The sequence below is a fragment of the Rhyacophila brunnea genome, unplaced genomic scaffold (assembly GCF_057557595.1).
Source record: "Rhyacophila brunnea isolate RB1 unplaced genomic scaffold, BYU_Rbru_1.0 scaffold_24, whole genome shotgun sequence".
NCBI classification, from domain to species: Eukaryota; Metazoa; Arthropoda; class Insecta; order Trichoptera; family Rhyacophilidae; genus Rhyacophila; species Rhyacophila brunnea.
Window position 1 is genome coordinate 14,927,240 of NW_028232904.1, and position 21,474 is coordinate 14,948,713.

At 33.7% G+C, this 21,474-nt stretch overlaps 1 protein-coding gene across 2 annotated transcripts; it reads right to left on the bottom strand.

The window, feature by feature from the left end:
* Nucleotides 1-933: 933 nt before the first annotated feature.
* LOC147069103 (uncharacterized) lies at nucleotides 934-21,326 on the bottom strand. Of its 2 annotated transcripts, XM_085951299.1 has the most exons (9): nucleotides 21,190-21,326; nucleotides 16,488-16,700; nucleotides 14,845-14,907; nucleotides 13,251-13,370; nucleotides 10,466-10,598; nucleotides 8,652-8,761; nucleotides 8,006-8,185; nucleotides 4,004-4,087; nucleotides 934-1,714 (listed from the first exon to the last, which is right to left on the bottom strand). In XM_085951299.1, exons 1-8 carry the CDS (start codon nucleotides 21,214-21,216, stop codon nucleotides 4,025-4,027), a joined length of 909 nt encoding a protein of 302 aa, XP_085807425.1. In that variant the 5' UTR covers nucleotides 21,217-21,326; the 3' UTR covers nucleotides 934-1,714; nucleotides 4,004-4,024. The 2 variants fall into 2 exon arrangements, with proteins under 2 accessions (XP_085807425.1, XP_085807426.1); XM_085951300.1 differs by lacking the exon at nucleotides 934-1,714 and having other exon boundaries at nucleotides 2,450-4,087.
* Nucleotides 21,327-21,474: the final 148 nt, after the last annotated feature.

Below are 21,474 nucleotides of genomic sequence, written 5' to 3' on the forward strand. Positions count from 1 at the left end.
ACCGAAGATTCCCGACTTTATTCGAAGTAGGCATTCGGACGTGAGCGACTTGAACCGTCGCTCGCGTAGGCCACGTTTCACGATGAAAAAACATGTACATATTGGTTTTACATGTAACTCTTGCTCATTGCAAAAGCATTAATTGATATAAGATTTCCGGGCGCTTTCGGACAGACGAGCGACACGGTTTATCGCTCAAATCTTTAAAATAGCCGGTTAAAAACACATATTAGAATTTGTTTTTGTATATGAATTAATGACCACGGTAATTAATAGATCAGAACACTTTTAATAAATCAAATATAAATGAAATACTTATTTAAAAAAAAATCTTTTCGCATAAATTGAGTGGGTGGGTGGGTGTTCACTGCTCGAGCGCTCTCATGAACAAATCGCCACTGCATATTAGGCCTTTTAAAATATTATATAATAATACCTAGTATAATGGCTGTATTCTTTCTAAGCTTTATTATAAACTTGTTAGATATTTATAATCATCTACAGGTAAAAAACAAATAAATGTCAAAAGTTAAAAATCCTCCTGTAAATTAGCATTTTGGTTAATTCGCCCTTTTTACAAAACACCGACGATGTATTGTGCATATATATAATTATAATTTTAATAGTTTTCTTCGTCATTGAACACATGTGTTTCTGCTATTTATCATGTAATAGAGGTAAATTTTTTTTTATCATAGTAATAAATAACTCATTCACACCAAATTTTGCCTTTTCATACAGATGTTATTTTATTAAAAAAAATATTTTTAAATTAATAGACAATGGTATGTAAACTGGACAATATAAAATTAATATTTAATATAAACTTAGAAAAGATGTAAAAAAAAAATATACTTAATTTTTAATTTAAAAATACTACGGTTCACCGAGATTTGTTGAGGTTTGAACAAATGAATTTTTTTTTTGATTTTTCTATATTTTTATTCATGTTTGTTGTGTTTAAAGAAGGACAAGTTAAGCCAAAACATTAATTTATATTATACAGTTGTGATGACAATAATAATGACATTTTTTACATTAAGTTCATTGGTATAGGTACTTCAGTTTATATCATTTCATATAAAGTATTTACATGTTAAAATCCCGTCTTACGCGTAACCAAGTAGTTCTAAGGTGATGTTCAATCAGGGCTCGAAATGGAACGGAACGCACCGGAGCGCCGTTCCGGCTCGTGAAATTTGTAAAATTATCGCTCCGTCTCGTGGAAAAAATATGTTGACCATCTGAGCTAGATAGGCCATAGAATATAAAATCTGACACACTTATTTTTATAAAATACACATACGATTTGATGACTATGTAAATATCTTCAGCAAATTTGTCGAGTGCTCCGGTTCGTAAACTTTTCCATTTCGAGCGCTGTGTCCAATCCTGTTATTTACGAGAATGCAGATAAAATTGGTCTCATCCATCGGTTGCAAGTGTGGGAAAGGAATATCTAAGTTCAAATTAATATTCTGAGTTGTTCAACATTTGTATTATTAGATATAATTAAATAATCACTAGTATACCCAAAGACGTTAAAGAAATCCTTATTCTCCCAGATGGAGCGTGTGGTTTCTGCATCAAAATCTCTGAAGCAAGTTCCAGTGGCATAATGATCCTCCATCTCTCCACAGTTTGTATGACACGAGGGGTCCTATTATGCTTTGCTCTATAGAAGAAGGTTTTCTTCAACAGCTTCGAGTACAATCTATAAATACACATCACATAACACCTAGAACCAAGCAATACTAAGAGATTCCGATTCTGTCACACCAATAATATAGCTATATGGGTTGCCGCTATTAAAATTCAATAAATAAGACGTATCGTAAATATTCATTAAGTCTAACTAATAGTGAGTCAATCAGTAAAAATCACAGCATTTGGACCATTTATTGCAAAAATAACAATGTGCCACCCACCGTTGAGTTGGTGAGTGGTTTTATATATATGGAATCTCACATATAATAATATTGATCGAATTACAAATTATGTATTATAAGTGAAATCAAACATTAAAATATATATTTACAAATTTAGAATTATAGAAATTCTGCATCAAAAGCATATTTTATCATTGCATAAAAAAGTAATGCCGGAAGACTACAATTGCGGCGGTTAGATGGTATGGAGGGCTCAGCAATGATAACAGAAGAAGGGGATCATAGAAGTCTCACCTGTCGAGGTCAAGGTACATCAGACTACTGAACACCATTATATTATATAAACAAATATTATTTGATTAATTATTTGTAATTAAATGAAACACAATTTTATAATACCTATTCCACTTTGTACAGAATTTAATTAAAAAGTGGAATAAGTATTATAAAATAGTGTTTCATTTAATATTTAAATAATTAATCAAATAATACAATGCAGTTCCACAATGAATTGACAGTTAACACTATAAAATAAATATATAAAAAAGGAAGAAAATATTCAAAGTAGATTATTTATCTTATTTATTAAATTTCAATGACGGAGAATTGCTCAATCATTGGTGTTATAACAGTAATGATTTTCAATGATTAACAACAATGAACTAAAACACATTCACAATTTAATAGCAATGACCGCCACTCATCAATAGTTGTACGAATAACAAAAAAGCAGTGTTCTTAAATTGTTCAAAAGTGCAGACTAGGGATGGCGAACCTATGACACATGGGCTAAGTTCGAAGTTTGCATGGATCGCTTGGTGTATTTTTTATACTTAATTTATCTACAGTATACTGAATTTTTAAAATTAGCTTTATGTTGCAACACTGGCGTATTTTATCGGCGTTCAAAAGGATTGTGCGATAATTTTATTTATTGATAGCCATAAGATTTTTTTTTCAATCAGCTCTACAATCCGGTGTGGATCTAGACTGCCTGATGTTTTGTGACATTAATTTTTATACTTGCTTAACCTATTCGGTCTATACTCTAGATCTGAACACAGATTGAAACCGCTACATGTAAATTTTGCCACACCCGGGATTTGAACACGAGACCCTCGACTTACTAAGTGGATGCATTATCACTCGGCCATCACGTGATGCATGCATATAACGCACGGTGCTCCCATAAAGATCTTTCCTTTACATTTTCCGAGTCGAGAGCGATTTATAGTTCTTCCGGTTAAGACTTTTTAGCCAGCAAGTTAATTCTGTCTTGTCATTTAGCCCCGTCCCGTAAATAATTCAAAATTATATAAATAGATTTTCTTCAACGTTTAAGGAATGTTCAGGCTTATGCTCTGAAAATACTATAAAATCTCTATTTTGACCTACGTAGCACATTTTTTTTTGATAAATTTACAATAAACCATTGTGTAAAAACAAGTATCTATATATTTGATACACTTGTCAAAAAAGGTTCACCATCCCTGGCGTACAGTGTACAGGCTGTCAAATTTGAGGCGTTTATTTTTAAAATCAGTTATTTACATTTTTTTTGAGAAAATCATTTTATGTATCGGATCTAACATTTGAGGTCAGAAAAACTTGGTACATGTTTCCCCATACATTTTCTTACTGTGCACAGTAAATCTATGCACGTGTAAACGGGGTATATGTATAACATGGTGTCAGAAGTAATTGAGTAACAAAGTGAATGGTTGTGCCACAAAGTGAACGATCATGTCATAAGTGAACAGCAATGTCAAAGAGTGAATAACTGTGTCACCTAATGAGCTATCTTGTCATAAACTGAATACGTAATTTGAGTGCCGCAAACATTTGCGTCACAAAGCGTTGAATAGTGTTTGAAAGCGAATAGCTGTGATGCATGGGCATAATTGTGATCCATAACTAAAACATTAGTTGTAGTTTTCACCGGTGTAATCAAGTGAGAACTAACATGTTGACATAATTTACACATGTATAAGTTTTTTGATGAGGGGGTGACGTTTAGTTGTTGTGTAGCTTTTTATTGCTTGACGCATTTTTTAATGTTAATACGACGCAAGAGAGTGTGGTAAAAGAACTATGCGGAGGTATTCATTTAGCACCTGTCCTCCGGAAGAGCGGTGTCATATGGTCCCGTTTCTGGTCTCTGATAGCTTGGCAATTCTCGATAGGCCAGTGGAATCCAACTGCAACAAAAATATTAAACAATGACATAAAATCTGTACTACATATTTATGTACTGAATTATTTCAAAGACTGAAAGGAGTCATATGAACTTTTTGTATTACAATACTTGAAACGATACTGTAACGTTTTTAAAGTGGTTGAATTGGAAACCATACCGTCCCAATGGAGCCAAAAGCATGGATGTGCCTTTTTGGCTAATTTCACTCAAGTGCATGGATGTGCTAGAAATAGACAAAATTTTAATATGCCAAAGACCAGAAGTGCCACAGGTTCTAGAAATGGACGAAATAATGACATTTGTGTTCACTAAACTGCGCACCTAAATACGGAATACAAATTAGTCAAAGGGACTAATGTGGCACATTCGTGTAAAAAAAAAATAAACGTTATTTTTCGATGTGCCAAAGACAATGTATAATACATAGTTTCTTAACCGGTGGTCCGCAAAGATTTTTGTGTGGGCCCTCGAAACCCAACATTTGAAGTGGGGTTGTATCATATTTCGACAATTCGCGAGCCTAATCGCGAGTGGAGAACTACAAGGTTCTAAGTGTTTGTCCTTGGAGAAACAAAAGTAACAATGAGGCAGCTTACAATACTACTTCATTGTTGGGTTTGTTTTTTCAAGGACGAACACTTAGAACCTTGTAGTATTCGGATCGCGAAATACTACAAGATTCTAAGTGTTCGTCCTTGAAAAATAAACCCAACAATGAAGTAGTTTTCTAAGCTGTCTCATTGTTACTTTTGTTTCTCCAAGGACAAACACTTAGAACCTTGTAGTTCTCCACTCGCGAATTGTTTTAAAAATAGTGTAAATATAAATATTTATTATTTTATTCCAATGTTGATGGTCCGCAAATTTTTTTTAGATTTTTTTGTGGCCGCGGAAGTAAAAAGGTTAAGAAACATTGGTATAATAGACAATAAGACCTCAAATAAGTAATATTATTAAATAAATCAAAATTGTAAGGCTCATAATAATCCTAGGATAAGGTAATGAATTCCCAATCAGAAGTGTCATTTTGCACATTGGCGACTTTGACATGGTTGGGACAATATTCAAGTTAATATTATTACATTTGCACATTGAAAGATAGAGGTTATCAATTCTTGTGTAGTTATAATGCACGATTGCCATACTGCTGTTTTTCGATTTTTCGTGATTGTTTACCTAAATATTCTAAATAATGACGATTATTCACAAATTCAAGTTTCGGGGTATATCTTCGCTATGCACATTTAATAATTTATAGAATTAATTGATTGAGTGAATCCAAAATTAAAAATCTACCGCAAATAGTTAAATTAGCTGCAAATTATTTCGAATCATCATCGGTTCATTTGTAGCTAGATTCACTCTTGAGCTTTGAGATTTATTTGCCTACATTCAAACTGAGATAAAAACAACTTCTATTAATGTTCAAAACCAAAAAGAATTTTTTATACATTGAAACACCATTATTTTGATCACGTAAAATTTAAAATAACAGTAGGTAAGTAAGTAACCAAAACAAAACATCACAACATGCTTTTTTCTAAATTTCCAAATTGTGAACGGAAAGAATATGTATTTATTTTCCCATAGTTATTGATTCATCATCAGCCGGGGTCAATCCACTGCTGGATGAAGGCCTCCCCAAGTTTCCTCCAACTCTCTCGGTCCTGTGTTGTTCGCTGCCACGTATTTACGTCGAACTTTGCCCATCTCCATTTCAGCTGTTTGGCAACTTCTATTACATCGCGTACTCCTGTCTGCTTCTTAACCTTTTAGCAGCCCAGCTGATAATACTAGGTATAACTCCAGAGCCCAAGAATTAAATAATATATAAAAAAATAAATTACCAGTGGAAAATTTTATATCTAGCACTTACATATGATGAGACATCATTTGAAGTTCGTCGAAAGGGTTTTTCATTCATAATTTCATGAAAATGTCGGAAAATTTGCACCAAGGTTAGGGTTATCACAACACTGCGAATTTACAAGAAATAGTTCAAAAATATTTTTAAAAAATTCAAAAAAAAAAATTATAAAATTTATAAATTTTACAAGTACACATTTTTTTGCAATATCGGTATTATTTTCGATATTATATTTTTGATAGACCAGTGTTCAGTAATTTTGTTGCGAGAATTACGTGACATGAGCATGCACACTCCCAAAAATGTGTATATATCATCGGTTGTGCAGTCTACCCACTCAGAACCGTGATATTTTTTGTAGCAAATTTAAATTGTTTATTTGTCTCTCGCACTATCATTTCAATAAAGGAAATGTGGATAAAACACTTGAAATAATCCATTTCAAGTGCATCCGAAGTTAAACTATCTGCTTTGCATCCCGATTCAGTATCATCGAATGAAAATGCGCGCGGGTCAAATAAATCCGATTTCCACTCAAATGTCGGCCTTTCAGTAGCTTCGGATGTAGTTGGTTCATTTTCTTCAAATTCCAAAGTATCGTCAACTTCATCAACTTCGGAATCATCACTATCGTCTTCAGATTCAATCGTTTCTAAAAGGTTGTCAATTTCACCATCTTCACAATATTCATCCATTTTGAATTGGAAAAATTGGTAAACTAAACTCGTAAATATAACACTTTTGTTTGTCCAAATTGAATGCAAAATATAAATAAAAATAGTCACAGTCACTCGACACAAATAAAATTTTCAATCTGAAAATATCGAAAATGTTTCAATTCAATCTAAAAGTAAACTCGTAAATATAACACTTGTATACGCAAATCATACGCAAAATATAAATATAAATACTCACAACACTTCGTAACTCAACACAAATTAAATTTCAATAAGAAAAAATGCAAAATCTTTCAATTAGAACGCAAATCAGACTATCATCCCGACGACCAAGTATTACGCGATCGCGGGGCGAACTAATGAGTCAACGATTTCTCAGTACATGGGAAGAAATCGGTAACCCTGAATGGGCCTCTCGGGAATCCCCTTTATTCTCGCGATGTATTTGACTTTTCAAACGTTTCTGCCTGCAGAGCTTGCCCATAGATGTCAATACACGTATTAAAATTGAAAAAATAAATATATGACTCATATTAGGCACAAAAACGGCGCGACGAGTTTCGCTCGTCACGGGCGCACGAAAGTAGATGCCCATGACGAGAACCACTCGTCAGTGGCTGTTAAAGGGTTAATCCATTCGTTTCTCTTACGGTTCTTTCGCTTGATGCCCAACATACACCTCTCCATGCCTCGCTGTGTGACTCTTAGCCTTTGGACATCTCTCGTGTTGAGGGTCCACGTCTCACAGCCATATGTGAGTACGGGCAGCACACATTGGTTGAGCATCCTACGCTTAAGACATAGTGGTAGGTTATTTTTGAAGATACTATTTAGACGTCCGAAAGCACTCCATCCCAGCTTTGTTCTGCGAGCAATTTTATCGTGCATGCTTCCGTCCATGGGCACCTGCTGCCCGAGATAGACGTAGCTGCTGACTTGCTCGAGTTGGGTGCCATTAATATAGATAATCGCAGGGTCTGAAAAGCAGTTCCTCATCTTTGAGACATTTATCTTTAGGCCGACCGTTTGACTGACATCCGCGTGTTCTTGCATTCTACCTTGGAGGTCCTTCGGGTCTTGTGAGAAGTTATTGATTCAATCGTACTAAAACATGCTGGAATTGCTATCAGGCGTTATATACAATCCTTCTATTATAATACTGATTCAATCTTATGGATTTGCCATCTTCCGGCAGAGATATAACATCAAAACGAATAATATGTGTGACCCTTGATGAACACCCATTATTAAAATATATCACAATAAATTTTCATTTGTAGTTCAAGTGATATGTTCCAGAAAATGAATTAGATTTTATATCAGTTTCACGAAAACTTTAATTCATCTAGAAAAATACAATCGATGATTCGCTTACCGGTTGACACTTTCTGAGCGAAATAACAGGCATCGGAAGGCGCACGGGAGGCTGCGGAGACAGAAGCAGGGTGCACTCCACGTCGGAAGCGAGGCCGCTGGTGCCCACCTGTCGCTGAGTCATCGTCAGGTACCGACTCTTGTGGCACAGGAACTCCTTGGTAGCTCGCGTCGACGGCACCTGCGAATGGTTAATTGGAAACTATTGTAAATAAAAAAAAAACCGATTTGGATTTTAGACAGAAAAGCTGATAGGCAGTAGCTGTAGGGGGTTTGTATGGACATTGATTAATCATTTCCTAGGGGTGCGAGGCATAGAAAATCTTGGAAGCCCCTGCATTAGATTGACACACCTGGGAATTTGACAATTTGGAATAATCAGTTTAGTGGTGCAACAACTGGACGGTTACCATCTGGGCATCAGCCCACCTGGACGAATGAAATAGAATAATGAAAATAACTAAAAAAACTGTGATAATTTAATCATATTTCGTTCTAATCCTTTGCATTAAAATTTTATCAATCCTTGTAGGTATGCTAACTCTACATAATTAAAGTTTATAAAAACTTTATAAAAATCATGTCAGTGTTTCGCTTCATTTCTTTCGTCCAGATGGCTGATGCCCAAGTGGTTTGATAGCACTCACTATATCTGAGAAGACTCCCTCCATCTCGGTCCCTCTTATTGTCAAGGTATAGTCGAATTGACATGCAATGGACTCGGAGGCCGCCATAGCGATCCAAGCTGTTAAAACACCTAAAACAAAAATTCAGTTGAAAAATTTAAAATTTATGCAAAGATATTTTTTTTTCCTTTTTTAGGAAATGGTGCAGTGTTGCTAAACACTATTGACAAAATTGATGATAGATGCAATTTAATACAATTTATTGATTAGTTTACATAAGAAAGTGTTGCAATAAACTTGCAATTCAAAAAAACTGTTATAAAATATGCATTCGAAAGCTTCTATCCTATTATTACATATAACTTTTTTTTTGACCATGTCCGAAACTAATAAGATCATATGGGCCTCCACAGAGTGAAGGTTTGTATTAACAGATTTTTGTTTTTACGAGAAATGGATGATAGCCACTTGCTCGGTTACATGTAAACTGTACGTATTACATTTCGCCATGAGCTTTCTTATCGGAAAGAGATGACCGTATACTATACGGTCATCTCTATAGCACCGAGATGAAAAAATTACGCGTTGTTCGTGGAGCATTGCAGACAATATTGTTCCAATTTTATTAGATCCTAACCTAACAAATAATCCAGTATATAGGCCAATTTCAAAATTTGTTTGCCGCTAACTTCCTGTAAACCGACAAGAACCGTGTTTTATTTAGACATGAATTTTATCTCAGTACTATACAACCCTAAGAGGCTGGATGGTCTTTAATATACAACCATATATTTCCAATACAACATTTCCCGGTGAAGTGTGATACGGCAAACTGCATACGTACAAATTTCTGGACACGCACTTGCTCAACCTATTAGGTCCATACTCTGACTCGAAACACAAATTGAAAAATAATATGTGTATTTGCGAGACCCATAATTCGAACCTGGCAAGAATTAAAAAACGCAATACCTGTAGAATGCCACGCGTTCTATGATAGTCTCCCTCATCACTGATTGAAAGGGATTGAGAGGTTCCATTTAGTATGAATCAGTGTTGCCATATTTTTCTATGCTGATACACTGGTACAAAGGCGTAAAAATTATAGTATTTCTAAAAAATATATAGTACAGGAACATTTTTCGTCTTAAATCCTTTAAAATTATAGTATTTTGGTATATTTGGCGTAAAATTATAGTATTTTACATTTTCGCGAAATAAAAATTATAGTATTGTACTATAATTATAGTACGGTTGGCATCACTGGTATGAATTGTTTCCTCGTATCATAGAATTAAGCTTCTTTTGTCGTATATTGTAACCTCATAAGATATATTTTCGTCAATAACTTCTATGTTTCATAAAAATGTTAACATTATCTGATAAATAAAAACATTAAACATTGTTTCACTATTTAAACAAAGCGTATTTTTGCTTTTGCTTTATTTTCAATACTTTTTATTTTATTCAGTTTTAATGCTCACTGTAAAGTAGTGAAAATGGTGGTTACGAGGGGTCAACTTTAATGTGAAACTGGGTTACGAGTAGTCAATTTTTCACCATCAATATTAAACATTACGAATACAATTTTAAATACAGTTATATAATCCCATTGATATGGAACGGGTGGGGCACTTGGCATGAGGCTTACAAGTCTCACCGACGCATTACCGCAATGGTGATAATCTATTTACCTAAATAAACACCAAAAACAACAACGGATCAAGGTGTGACCCCTAAGGAACACCCGAAATCACAATATGAACATATAACAATAATAATTAATAATGAGGACGTGAACTGGAAGTAGATTAAGAAAAACACGACGATCTCACCATCGTGGGAGACGTGTAGAAAGATAAAGAACAACCCCATCTTGTAGACCTGGATTGGAATAACTAGATTGAAGTTTTTGTGGAGCGCCGCACTCCAATTGTAAGAGAAGTGTTGTCTCTCATCGCACGTGCCCTGCAAAGAAGTAGAAGAAAAATTCACTTATGATTTATTCAAATAAACAAGAAATTATTAGTCGGTCGAGTCTAACATGTAGTTGGGTTAAGAACCCCTGTTCTACAACCCGCCATAAAGCTGTATTTCAACTTATAAGGCGCCCAAAGAACCGACCCACTCTTAAGTCTGCTTCTAACTAAGGGATTGATGCATAGAATGTCGACGTTATGTAAAACGAATTATGTAGTTAAAAATACTATGCATGGATGAAAGTGGAATGACAGATAAGCAAGACAGTGACTAACATGGCAACACCGCTTCCCAGGATTAGAAGTACCTATTGACATTTTTATAATTACAATTTTTCATGAGCTATTAAAATATTTTTAAATTGACATAAAACCGTAAATGTATAAAAACTGCACAATATAAATTATTAGCTAATAATAAGAATTAAATAATTTAATGGTAACTTTGTCAGTGTTTTAATTGAAAATGCGCGCACTGCAGTTATTCCAAGTAAAATTTTTATTCTTTATGGATCATGGCAACACATTCATTTTATTTAATCTGTTGATTAATCGATATGTTGCTTTTCAAAATCCATCAACCATTCATAATTATTGCTAATGCTTGCGAATAATTCTTTCTCTTTTGGTAGGCGTTTGCATAGATAATCGGTAACTTTGTCCGAAACAAAATATAATTATTATTTGACAGCTATCACTTGTGTTCAATTTTTTTTGCCGCTAATTGGTGACCTGGGCGCACAACTCGTTTTGGGTTAGTTATTCATCACTATTTATGAGAATTTGCTGAATATAGTCTTTTTCTTCTTCTTCGGCCATATCCGCCCTTTAGTTGGAGCAAAGGACACCACACGGCGCCTCCAAGAATCCCTGTCACTCGCCAGTCTCCGGTTGGCTTAAAGAACAGGCAAGCCAGATTGAGGTCCTCTTCTGGCATCCGCAGCATGTGGTCGAGACAGGTTGTGATCAGCGGCGGCTGGTCTAACATCATACAAGTGCACTGCACTGCTTGCATTGCTATGAAACATCGTAAATCATATTTTTTCTTCACAGGTTTTTAATATTATCGCTCACTTATTGTAATGCAAACCATAAACCGATGTGCCTACATTCCCAATCGGCGATAATACAGGCACTATGGACCGTATACGTCATCATCACTGAAGTCGTTCGCGCCCCGGCAATATATTTTATTTACTTAAAATGAACCCAAAGCTTAGTATTAACTAAAGCCATTATGAAACAACTTAAACCGTGCTAATCGTTTATGCCATGCGTAAGTTCGAGAATATCGTGCGCCGACCAGGTAAAATGACATCATATTGTTCTGAGTAGAGAGCAATTACATATTTGAATTATGGTTTGTTATTATAGACGCTGCGACTTCTGTTCACGCTCAAATTATGTTTAGTATCATATTTAGCAATCTCGTATGTAAAATGCCTGTTAAACTAAATACAATAGAATTCATTATTTTCAAAATTTAAAATGGGCAAGAAATATAATTGAATGTCGGTAAGATATTTTGATTTATGTGTACTGCAAATTAAATCAGTGAAGATAAAAATAATTTTGGTACCTACCGCATTTCTGGAAAATTAATATTTCATTATCCTGTGTGTTGACTGAACGCGAAATGATGTAGGTTATTTATAATAGGTATAGAAAATTATTAATTCATGAATTCTAGTGATAAGCTAATAAATCTTAATACTCTTTCACAAAGTGCAGTTTCATAATAATCATTATTCATACAGTGTACAAATTGCTAAAGATAATGTACTTATATAGAATAAGATGGCTTACGTTGAAAGAGGTATATATCTACTATAAGAGATGCAATCGTTTCTTAAAACAAATCCAATAAAGATTTAAGTAACTCGCAACATGTTTTATTAAAAATATAAAATATACAGGTAATTTCTCAAATGTCAATAACGTTTTGTCAAATCAAAAATAACGCCGAATTGATTTCATTTTTCAATAAGGTAGGTTTCCAGCGCACCCTCAAAAATTACAATCCAAAAAATCACCGGCCGCCACTGGTTGTGATGCGAGCGTGATGAGAGACTGCTTGATACATTCTCTTATCTCCTCGTTACTTGTAAAGTCATACCACCGCACACCCAGTATCCGTTGCAAACATCTGTTTTCTAAGATCAGTATCTAAATCTCGAAGCTCTGTCTATAAAATAATAAAATCTCTGGCGAATTCCAGGATGCCGATCAAATCCTTTGGGAGTATTCCCATATGTCGGTTGAAAAGGAAGAGCATCTTAAGTTGGTCCGATTGTCAGTTGAACCGGTCGGCCATTACGACTTAGAATCTGCGAGAGAAAGTTTCTCAGCTTATTGGTCCTGGGATATTCTAACTACAAAATTTAATGACACCTAACGTTTGTTATGCCACAGTATATGCCTGTATAACGGGTGTAGAGGCGTAGCGGGTGGTGGAAGGGTAAGTAAATAGGTAGAGCTAATGTGATTATTGTCGCTATCGTCAACAGTTGAAACCTACCCCTCCCCAAAACTATCGAACCTAATGGTGATGCGGTATATTTATGGTGATTAAGATGATTTATGGAAAAAGTATTATTATGCATAAGGCTTTAAGAAATTACAAAGAAGTCAATGGAAATACCTCTATAATAGAATGTTTGTTCCGGATGTGGTTGAGTAGGCGGGCAGCGTGGAAGGATTCCGTGCAGCCAACAACCATACACGGAAAAAGTCCTTTCGACTGTTTCGGGATTGAATATTTCTGTAAAAAAAAATTGGTGTGTGTACTTATGTACGCGCGTTAGAAGTTATATTTTTTTTGGCGTAATAAAATGAAAATAACAAAACAAATTATTGGAGCGCCGCTGGTTTATTTTTACACTTTAACATACTTTAAATTATATCACTAAATAAATTATAAAAAAGGTAACAACTATCACTGTGATGACCCTTTGTTGTGTTATATTGGTATACCTCAATCACGCGGCGGCTGTCTTCATTTCCACTATATTCCAGTATAACTTCAATAAATTATATTACCTATTTAACTTTCAACATATTTCATTTAAACAATGTGTTTTATTTAAGGTGAATTTAGTGATAGTTAGGAAATGCTTTTTCATAAATACAACCTCAAACTGACGTAAACAGTATATATAATTTTACAAAAACGTTGAGTCTTCGCCTAAAATAATATTTATTGATGATAAATGCTTATGATATTGATTGAAAATACAGTATGTTTAACGATATTTAACTCATTTAAATATTTTTCGAATGTTTGTTTGACAATCAAATCTGAATGACATGGTTTGTCATTAAAATTTTTTGTATTTTTGTAATTCTAACAAAGTATTAACTTGAAATTTTTTTTTCTTCATCCTAAAAATATTAAAATGTTCATAGGTAACGCAATATGTCGAGAAAATGACAGAAAGGTACGGAATACAATAAAAACCCATGCCAACAGAAGTTCAATTCAATTTTTATCCAATTACTGCGATGATGTGAAATTTATTGTGTTACCACTTCAGTTGGCAACCATCCGCAGTTACATAATATGTATATCATAAAATTGTCAATATCGCCGCTGCGAGCGATAGCAAAAACACAGCGCATTCGGCTGCCAAGCGAAAGGGCGGCGATTTAAATCCACTTATGGACGCGTTTTTTTTCATTTGAAAATAAATGATTATTGGCGGATTTGAAAATAAATGATTATATTATAAGTCTTTTATCTATGGGCGCAGGCGGCCGCCATGACAGGACAGCATATTAATTTGTAAATGCACGTTGGTATACCTTGATTACGCGGCCCACGTCATTTCCACTTCCGTAACGGTTTCTCAATTTCACTACGTCCCAAAAGAAAAATAACTTCAAAAATGTAATACATGGGTTCAAACATAAAATATCATTTTAATGATCCTAAGGACTATTGAAACACAAAATTCGGATACTTTTTGAATAATTTTCATACAAAAAGTATATAGTAAATTCGTTGTACATAAAAAGTGTTGGAACTTCTGAAGTGGTTAGAATTTATATAAACCCACCCACTCTGTTAATACATTTCAATAAGCATATTAAAATGTCATTACTCATTAGCAATAAGGAAGTCCTTGTGCTTGTAAAGCAGTGTTTTTATTCGACTGTAAAATTTTAATTTTGTCACATCAGAGGTTTTAACAGTCCAAAGATTTGTGTTATTGTAACAAAAAGGTATATGTACTCACATTTTTAGGGTGGGGCTTGGTAATTGACCCGCCCTTTGTAGTAGTGTCGATCTTAGGTGTCTCCTGTAAGAGAAAAACAGATTATAATTTTGTTGCTTAGTGCAACAATCGCACAACCCACTTTTTAGTTGAATTTGAGTCATTTTGACCATGTCCGATCCTAATAAGATCATATGGGCCTAAACAGGGTGGAGGTTTGTATTAATCGATTTTGGTTTTTACGAGAAATGGATGTTAGTCATTTGCTCAACCTATTAGTTCCTTGAAAAACAATATGTGTATTTTGCTAGATCCTGGATTCGAACCTGGGACCCACGACATTATAAGCCGCTCGGCCATCATGGACAGTAGTTATATACAGATTTGAAATCGTCTCATTTTAATCTATAAACGGAAAAACGTTCAACCTGATATTTGTATTTCAATCGATTTTTGCAATGTAAAGTTCATAGTTATATCGGAAATTTTTGTCTCATTGACTCTTTGCAACAAAGAACCGTTCAGTTTTGAGTTATAAATGAAGCAGTTAATTTAACGGCCCACATGCGCACGTAGGTCAAAATGGGATTTTATGGTATTTTCAGAGCATAAGCCTGAACATTCCTTAAACATTGTAGATAATCTATTTATATAATTTTGAAGCCTTATTATCCTTTATATTTATTTTAAACATTTGATGACTGCATAAAGTATATTTATTACATAAAATAGTATTCTTTTAAGCCTCTCGATCTAATGTTTTAGAATATAGTTATATTTCAGTACATCCATGTGCAGTGGTGTTAAGACTTTTTAGTTTTATTAATTTTTAAACGCATTTATAAAACCATTAGTAAAATTGTTGTTAACATTATATAGTGAAATATTTACGATAAAAAATTATATTTATAATCTCTGTGATCCCAAATTTGACAAGAATTAGGTATTTTATTATTCAAAAAATGGGCACGATTAACACATTTGAAGATAATTCTTAAGATACTGATTATAAGCTATGTCTTTGAGCATTCAAACGTGATACAACATACTATGAATAATGATTGTTTTATAATAATTATTGACCTAAGAATAAGGTAGTATTTTTTTTGATATACGCCATTTCTATTGGCATTTCCCAGTAGTTAAGCTACAACATATGGCCGTAGCCATAAATTGACAAACGATAGATGAAGTAGAGAGTAAGATCATGTTAACGCGTGTGTTTGAACATGTACCATTTAAAAAAAAATGATTTTTTTTCCGGTTAGGTAAAAAATTGTTAAATACGAATTCTGCATTGGGCTCTTACAGAGACCAATTATTTAAAGTGACATTCCAATTTTATTTTACATATATATATATTAATTGCAAAAATGGAGATAACTGGTTAATTGAAATGGCATATTATTTTATTTTTAAAATAAAATATACTTAATAATTTAAAATCCAAAACATCATTGGATCACTGATATTGGATTGTGGACTTATTGGCTATTGTAATTTTATTAGACATTACATATAATTTCAGGTTTGGCCAGGTAGAGAAGGTTTCTTTCAATGTTTTTGCACAAAATATAACAAATAAGGTGAGGTATAGCTTTAGGAGGCTTTCATCCAGTAGTCGATTGATCTAGTCTGATGATGGAGAAAATGTATATTCTTACAGTGGGGCGGAGTCTTCTGATGGCTTCGATGATATTCTCGAGGCCGTAGTTCCGGGTGCCGTAGAAGAAGGAGCGGCAGACGGGGCAAGCGGGCAGGCGGCCCCGGCAAGAGCCGCACACGTGGTGACCTTCATGGCACTGGTACAGGTTCCCCTCGCACAGCTCATAGCATACCGGACACTGCAGAAGGGATTCCAGGGCAGAGTATTGCAGCTGGAAGAAGTGGTAAGCAGCATTAAAATGGGTTTCAAGTAAAGGTTAACTTAAAAAATTACGTTTTTCAATACTTTAAAACGAAGAATTGAGGTGTTGAGGATTAAATAAGTAGAAGTGAAAAAAAAATTGTTACAAATAATATTTCGGACTGCGCTTACATGAAGCCTATTTTCGTTGTCATGTCAATAATGTCATATTTTCTGTTAAAACAATTAAACTTTACGCTTATGCGGTATGTTTACAGCCACTTGCTCAACCTATTAGGTCCATACTCTGACTCCAAATACACGTTGAAAAACAATATGTGTACCGTAAAACCCCCTAACTTCGCCAAGTGTCCCTAACTTCACCTAAATCAATTAAACACTAGAAACTCATGTTTTTACTATAGCAACACTTTAAGCCACTAAGGCGATTTTTAAGATAATATTCGTCCTGGCAATACACAATTTTCAAACCTCCATTATCGTTGCCGTGTTTGTGTTAGTAACGTTTTTTCGAGTCCTGTGTGAAGAGTTTTTTTCGGAATACCTCTGAACTTTTGCTGATTTCTACGGATTCTGTAGAGGTAAGTTCTTCATATTTTTACTATAATATAGTGATGTAGTCTGCTTGCCAAATATAATGTGCGATTTCCTATATTTATAATAAAACATCAATTATTTGCAATGACAGGCTATGTTTTGTGAACTACTAGTTCCTTTACTTCGTCTGGCGTTAGGGTTGTCACAAAAAAATGCTTTTCTCGAAATATTTATCGTATTGATTCCTGCATTTTATAATATATTTTTCTCAATTGTTTTAGGTATTTGTCGCAAAATGGAAAACAAAAAACAAAAACCCCTTTTCAAAAAGAAGAGGAATTATACCACCCAACACAGCAAGGAAATGTTGGAAATTGCTTTAGAAAATATCAGAGAAAAAAATTACTTCGTATGAAGCGGAAAAACAATTCGGCAAACCCAGGAGGACATTACTGGACAAGCTGAATGGAAAGCACTCCAGAAATGTTGGGTGCCCTACGCGTCTGACGGCAGAGGAAGAATCCAAAATAGTGAAAGTACTTGTGGCTGCTGGAGATTTTGGCAGTCCTTTAACCATTTTAGATTTGAGGCTCGTCGTTCATAGATATCTTCTTGGGAATGGCCGCGAATCTTTGTTCCAAGGAAAGATTCCAGGGATAAAGTAGGCACACAATTTTATTAAACGACACAGGGATACATTAACGATCGATCGATCTCCAAATCCAATGAAGAAAGTACGCAATAAAAAAATAAATGTAGAACCTGGGACCTCCATATGCTCCGACGATTTTGGTTGGCATACCGTGCAACTAAATAGTCGTATAGAAAAAAACATATTGACATTAGGAAGAGAACCTACAATCATTGCACCTAATTTACCTATTGAAAAATGTCAACCTGGTCCTTCCTCAGCATCTAGCCAGTGGTGTCCAAGCGAAAAGGACAGTAGTGTAATTATCACTTCGAACTCTTTATTATCTGTTGCAAATCCTGCACAAGAAGACAACGGCAACTCATCAGAAAATGGGTGCAAAGATGGACATAACACTGAAACTGTAGAGAAAATTGAAGTGCAAATCGAGTCCTTTATTTTTGTGAAATTTTTTTCAGAAAAACGTTGTAAATTTTATATTGGTTAAGTACAATTTAAGTACAATTTAAAGACATTTTAAGTGAGAATTGTTTCCGGACCAAATTTTTAAGGCACAAAGGCAAAGGACAGTTTTCGTGGCCTAACGTAGCAGATATTTCAGATGTTTATATCACAGATGTTGAAAAAGTGTTAGAAATACCAAAAAATGGTCGACGAGGTGTATTAGTATTTAGTGGTTTAGATTTTGAGAAATATTGCATTTTTTAAATTTTCTTCCTAGTATAAGTAGGTATCATAATAATTTATGTATCTGACATTCTAAATTATAAATATAGTATCAGTGTTTTAATTTATTGTGTTTATATGTTTTTCTCAATCCGTTGTCATGTAGGTATAAGAATAAGAAAATGTTATTTTGTGTTTTCTTGTATTTTTATGACTTAAACTAAAAGCCATATACCTACCTATTATTTGAGTTTTTATTTCTATCGATTTTAGAACACTATATTGTTTTGTTTTGCCATTTTTTTTTTGTCATAACTGTTTTACAATTTTGTCTTATTTTATTATGCATTTGTATTATTTTATGTTCAATTGTATTTCTATCGCTTTTAAACTTAAATCATTCAACTGTATTTTTTTGACATACCTATATGTTTTCATAAGTTTTACTATTCTCTCTTATGTGCTCGTGTTATTTTGTGTTCTTTTGTAATTTGTACAATATATTGTATTTTTTAATTATACCTATGTTTTCATACATTTTACCATTCTCTCTTATATGCTCGTGTGATTTTGTGTTCTTTAAACTTAATCCATTCTACTGTATTTTTTTATGATACCTATGTTTTCATACATTATACCTACTACTCTCTCTCATGTTCCATGTTTATTGTATTGTTTTGTATTTCGGTCAAACTGTATTTTCTGTAAACTATTTTATAAAAATAAATTATACTACCAACTGTGTAATTATGATAGGTGTGTTTTTTTTTTAAATTTTTATGGTTTTTAGACAAAAAAACTACTCATCACTTTGAATCACCAGTTAACATTTTTTCTCATATTTCATTTATTAAAAATTAACTATCTAAATCAACACATAAAAATGGTACTATAATGCTTTGGGTTTTGGCAGCCCTAGCGTCAATTGGTAGGTTGTATGAAACAGTCATTGAAGTGATTCCTATCTTCGCCAACGTAGATATTTCTTCGAAATATGTCAAATTGTCTCTAGCATAAGACCTAAATTTGCTTAAAGTCATTTTTTAATAGATTTCGTGAGTATCCATAGACAATAATTTTGTGCTGGACCTGATAAAACCCATTAGGCGAAGTTAGGCAATAGTGCCGTAACTTCGTCTATATAAAAAATAGTGATTTATTGTATTATTTAGTATGAAATGGGCGTTACTTCAATATAAATAAAAATAAACACTATCATTGTGCATTATATAACGTCTATAAGACTTCAAATTGGTAAATATTTTGGTGGCAAAACGACTTTCTGTGAAAAAAACAGGCGAAGTTAGGGGGTTTTACGGTATTTGCCAGATCCAAGATTTGATCCTGGGACCCACGACATTAGAAGCCGACGCATCGTTGGATATTGCGTTATAGCACTTTCTACAAAAATTCTGTTGATCACCACAATAATTAACCTATCTACGCTTGAAACAGGATTCAAACATATTAAGTATTATGTAAATAAAAAATATGTAACAATAATAATATTAATTCTTAAAGTAATTAATAATTAACACAAAATTATAGAGATAAAATTTAGTTCAATATACTAAACTTTTCAAACTGAATACTGTAAAAGAAAAAATCTCCATTCAGGTTCGCACAACTTTGAGAAGACATGCGCGTTATATTTTATACCTGAGCTCAGCTCTGTTGGAAAAATAGCTTAATTGACATGTAACCTGACCGTTGTTTGCACAAATCAGTCGACACTCAGGCTTGCCTCGCATCTCGTATCACGAATTTTTATGAGTTGTAACAAAAATGCCGCCCGTAAAGAAAACTAGAACTCTAGCTGAGAAACTGAAAATAATTCAAGACGTCGAAAAAATCCAGAAAAAAACGAGTTTTTTTTAAATTCTTTTTGTATAACCCGCATTTATCGTTTTTTTTTCTAGGGTCCCATGAAAATCGTAGAATTGGGGTTTCACTGTATGTGCTGGCTGTCTCGAAAATCTCAATCGCACAAATTCCAACTATCGTGTGAAAGTTCAGAAGCAGCAAATTTTTTTTGATCCATACATGCAATCTTGCAACTCGCACGGTATGTGTTCACATGTGCATTTTCTTGTTATAATGATAATACGTTTTGTCAGCAATAAATTCATGCACATATGAATGGGCTACGTAGCTAACTTAATTATTTGTCCTAGAGGTCATTTTCATACATGTATGCTGTATCTCTATAAAAGAAGGTTTTGTTCAACATTTTTGATTATAATGGATTTTCATGGACTATCAAAAATATGTATAAAATTTACCTAGGTCGTTTACAATGTTATTAGAGAAGCCTTAAATGTGATACATATCCATTAATATTATCAAAATAACACGTATCTATGGCCTTCTATTGAAGTACTAGGTACTACATGTGTTGCACAAGAAACAATAAAATTACAATAAAAAAATATACATCCATTAACGGGTAAACTGATTGAGAATATAGATTGACGATTCTGGAGTAAAGTTTATGGATTTAAATTCAATATAAAAATGTTCATATGGGTCATAATCAAATGTTGAAATATTTGAACAAAGCGATGACAAGGACACGACGTTCACACAAGTGCAATATGTGGCTGTTTTAAATTAATATGCAGTCGTTGCGATTTTTCATTCTTACCTTCCAATCTTCCGCGTTCGACATCATAAAAATGTCGTTATATTCCTATAAATCATACGAAAACAATATTGAATACGCGAGCTAAGGGACGATCTCACTTATTTATTACTTCATTTTGACATAACAATTGAAAACACAACGACAACCTGCACCATAAACAGAACAGAGGGAATGTTGTAAGTTGTTACACGAACATCTGGTTTCATAATGCATACTTTATAAAATAGGTAGGTTAATTAACCTAAATTGTTACTTTAATTTTGTAAAATAAACAAAATAATGATT

Excerpts from the sequence above, each read along its gene's own strand:
- LOC147069103 (XM_085951299.1), bottom strand. The coding sequence starts at position 21,216 with ATGATGTCGAACGCGGAAGATTGGAAG. Across the intron at positions 14,908-16,487 it reads TCAGAAGACTCCGCCCCACT|GAGACACCTAAGATCGACAC; the intron begins GTAAGAATATAC and ends TTTCTCTTACAG. Across the intron at positions 8,186-8,651 it reads AGGGAGTCTTCTCAGATATA|GTGCCGTCGACGCGAGCTAC; the intron begins GTGAGTGCTATC and ends AACCATTCGCAG.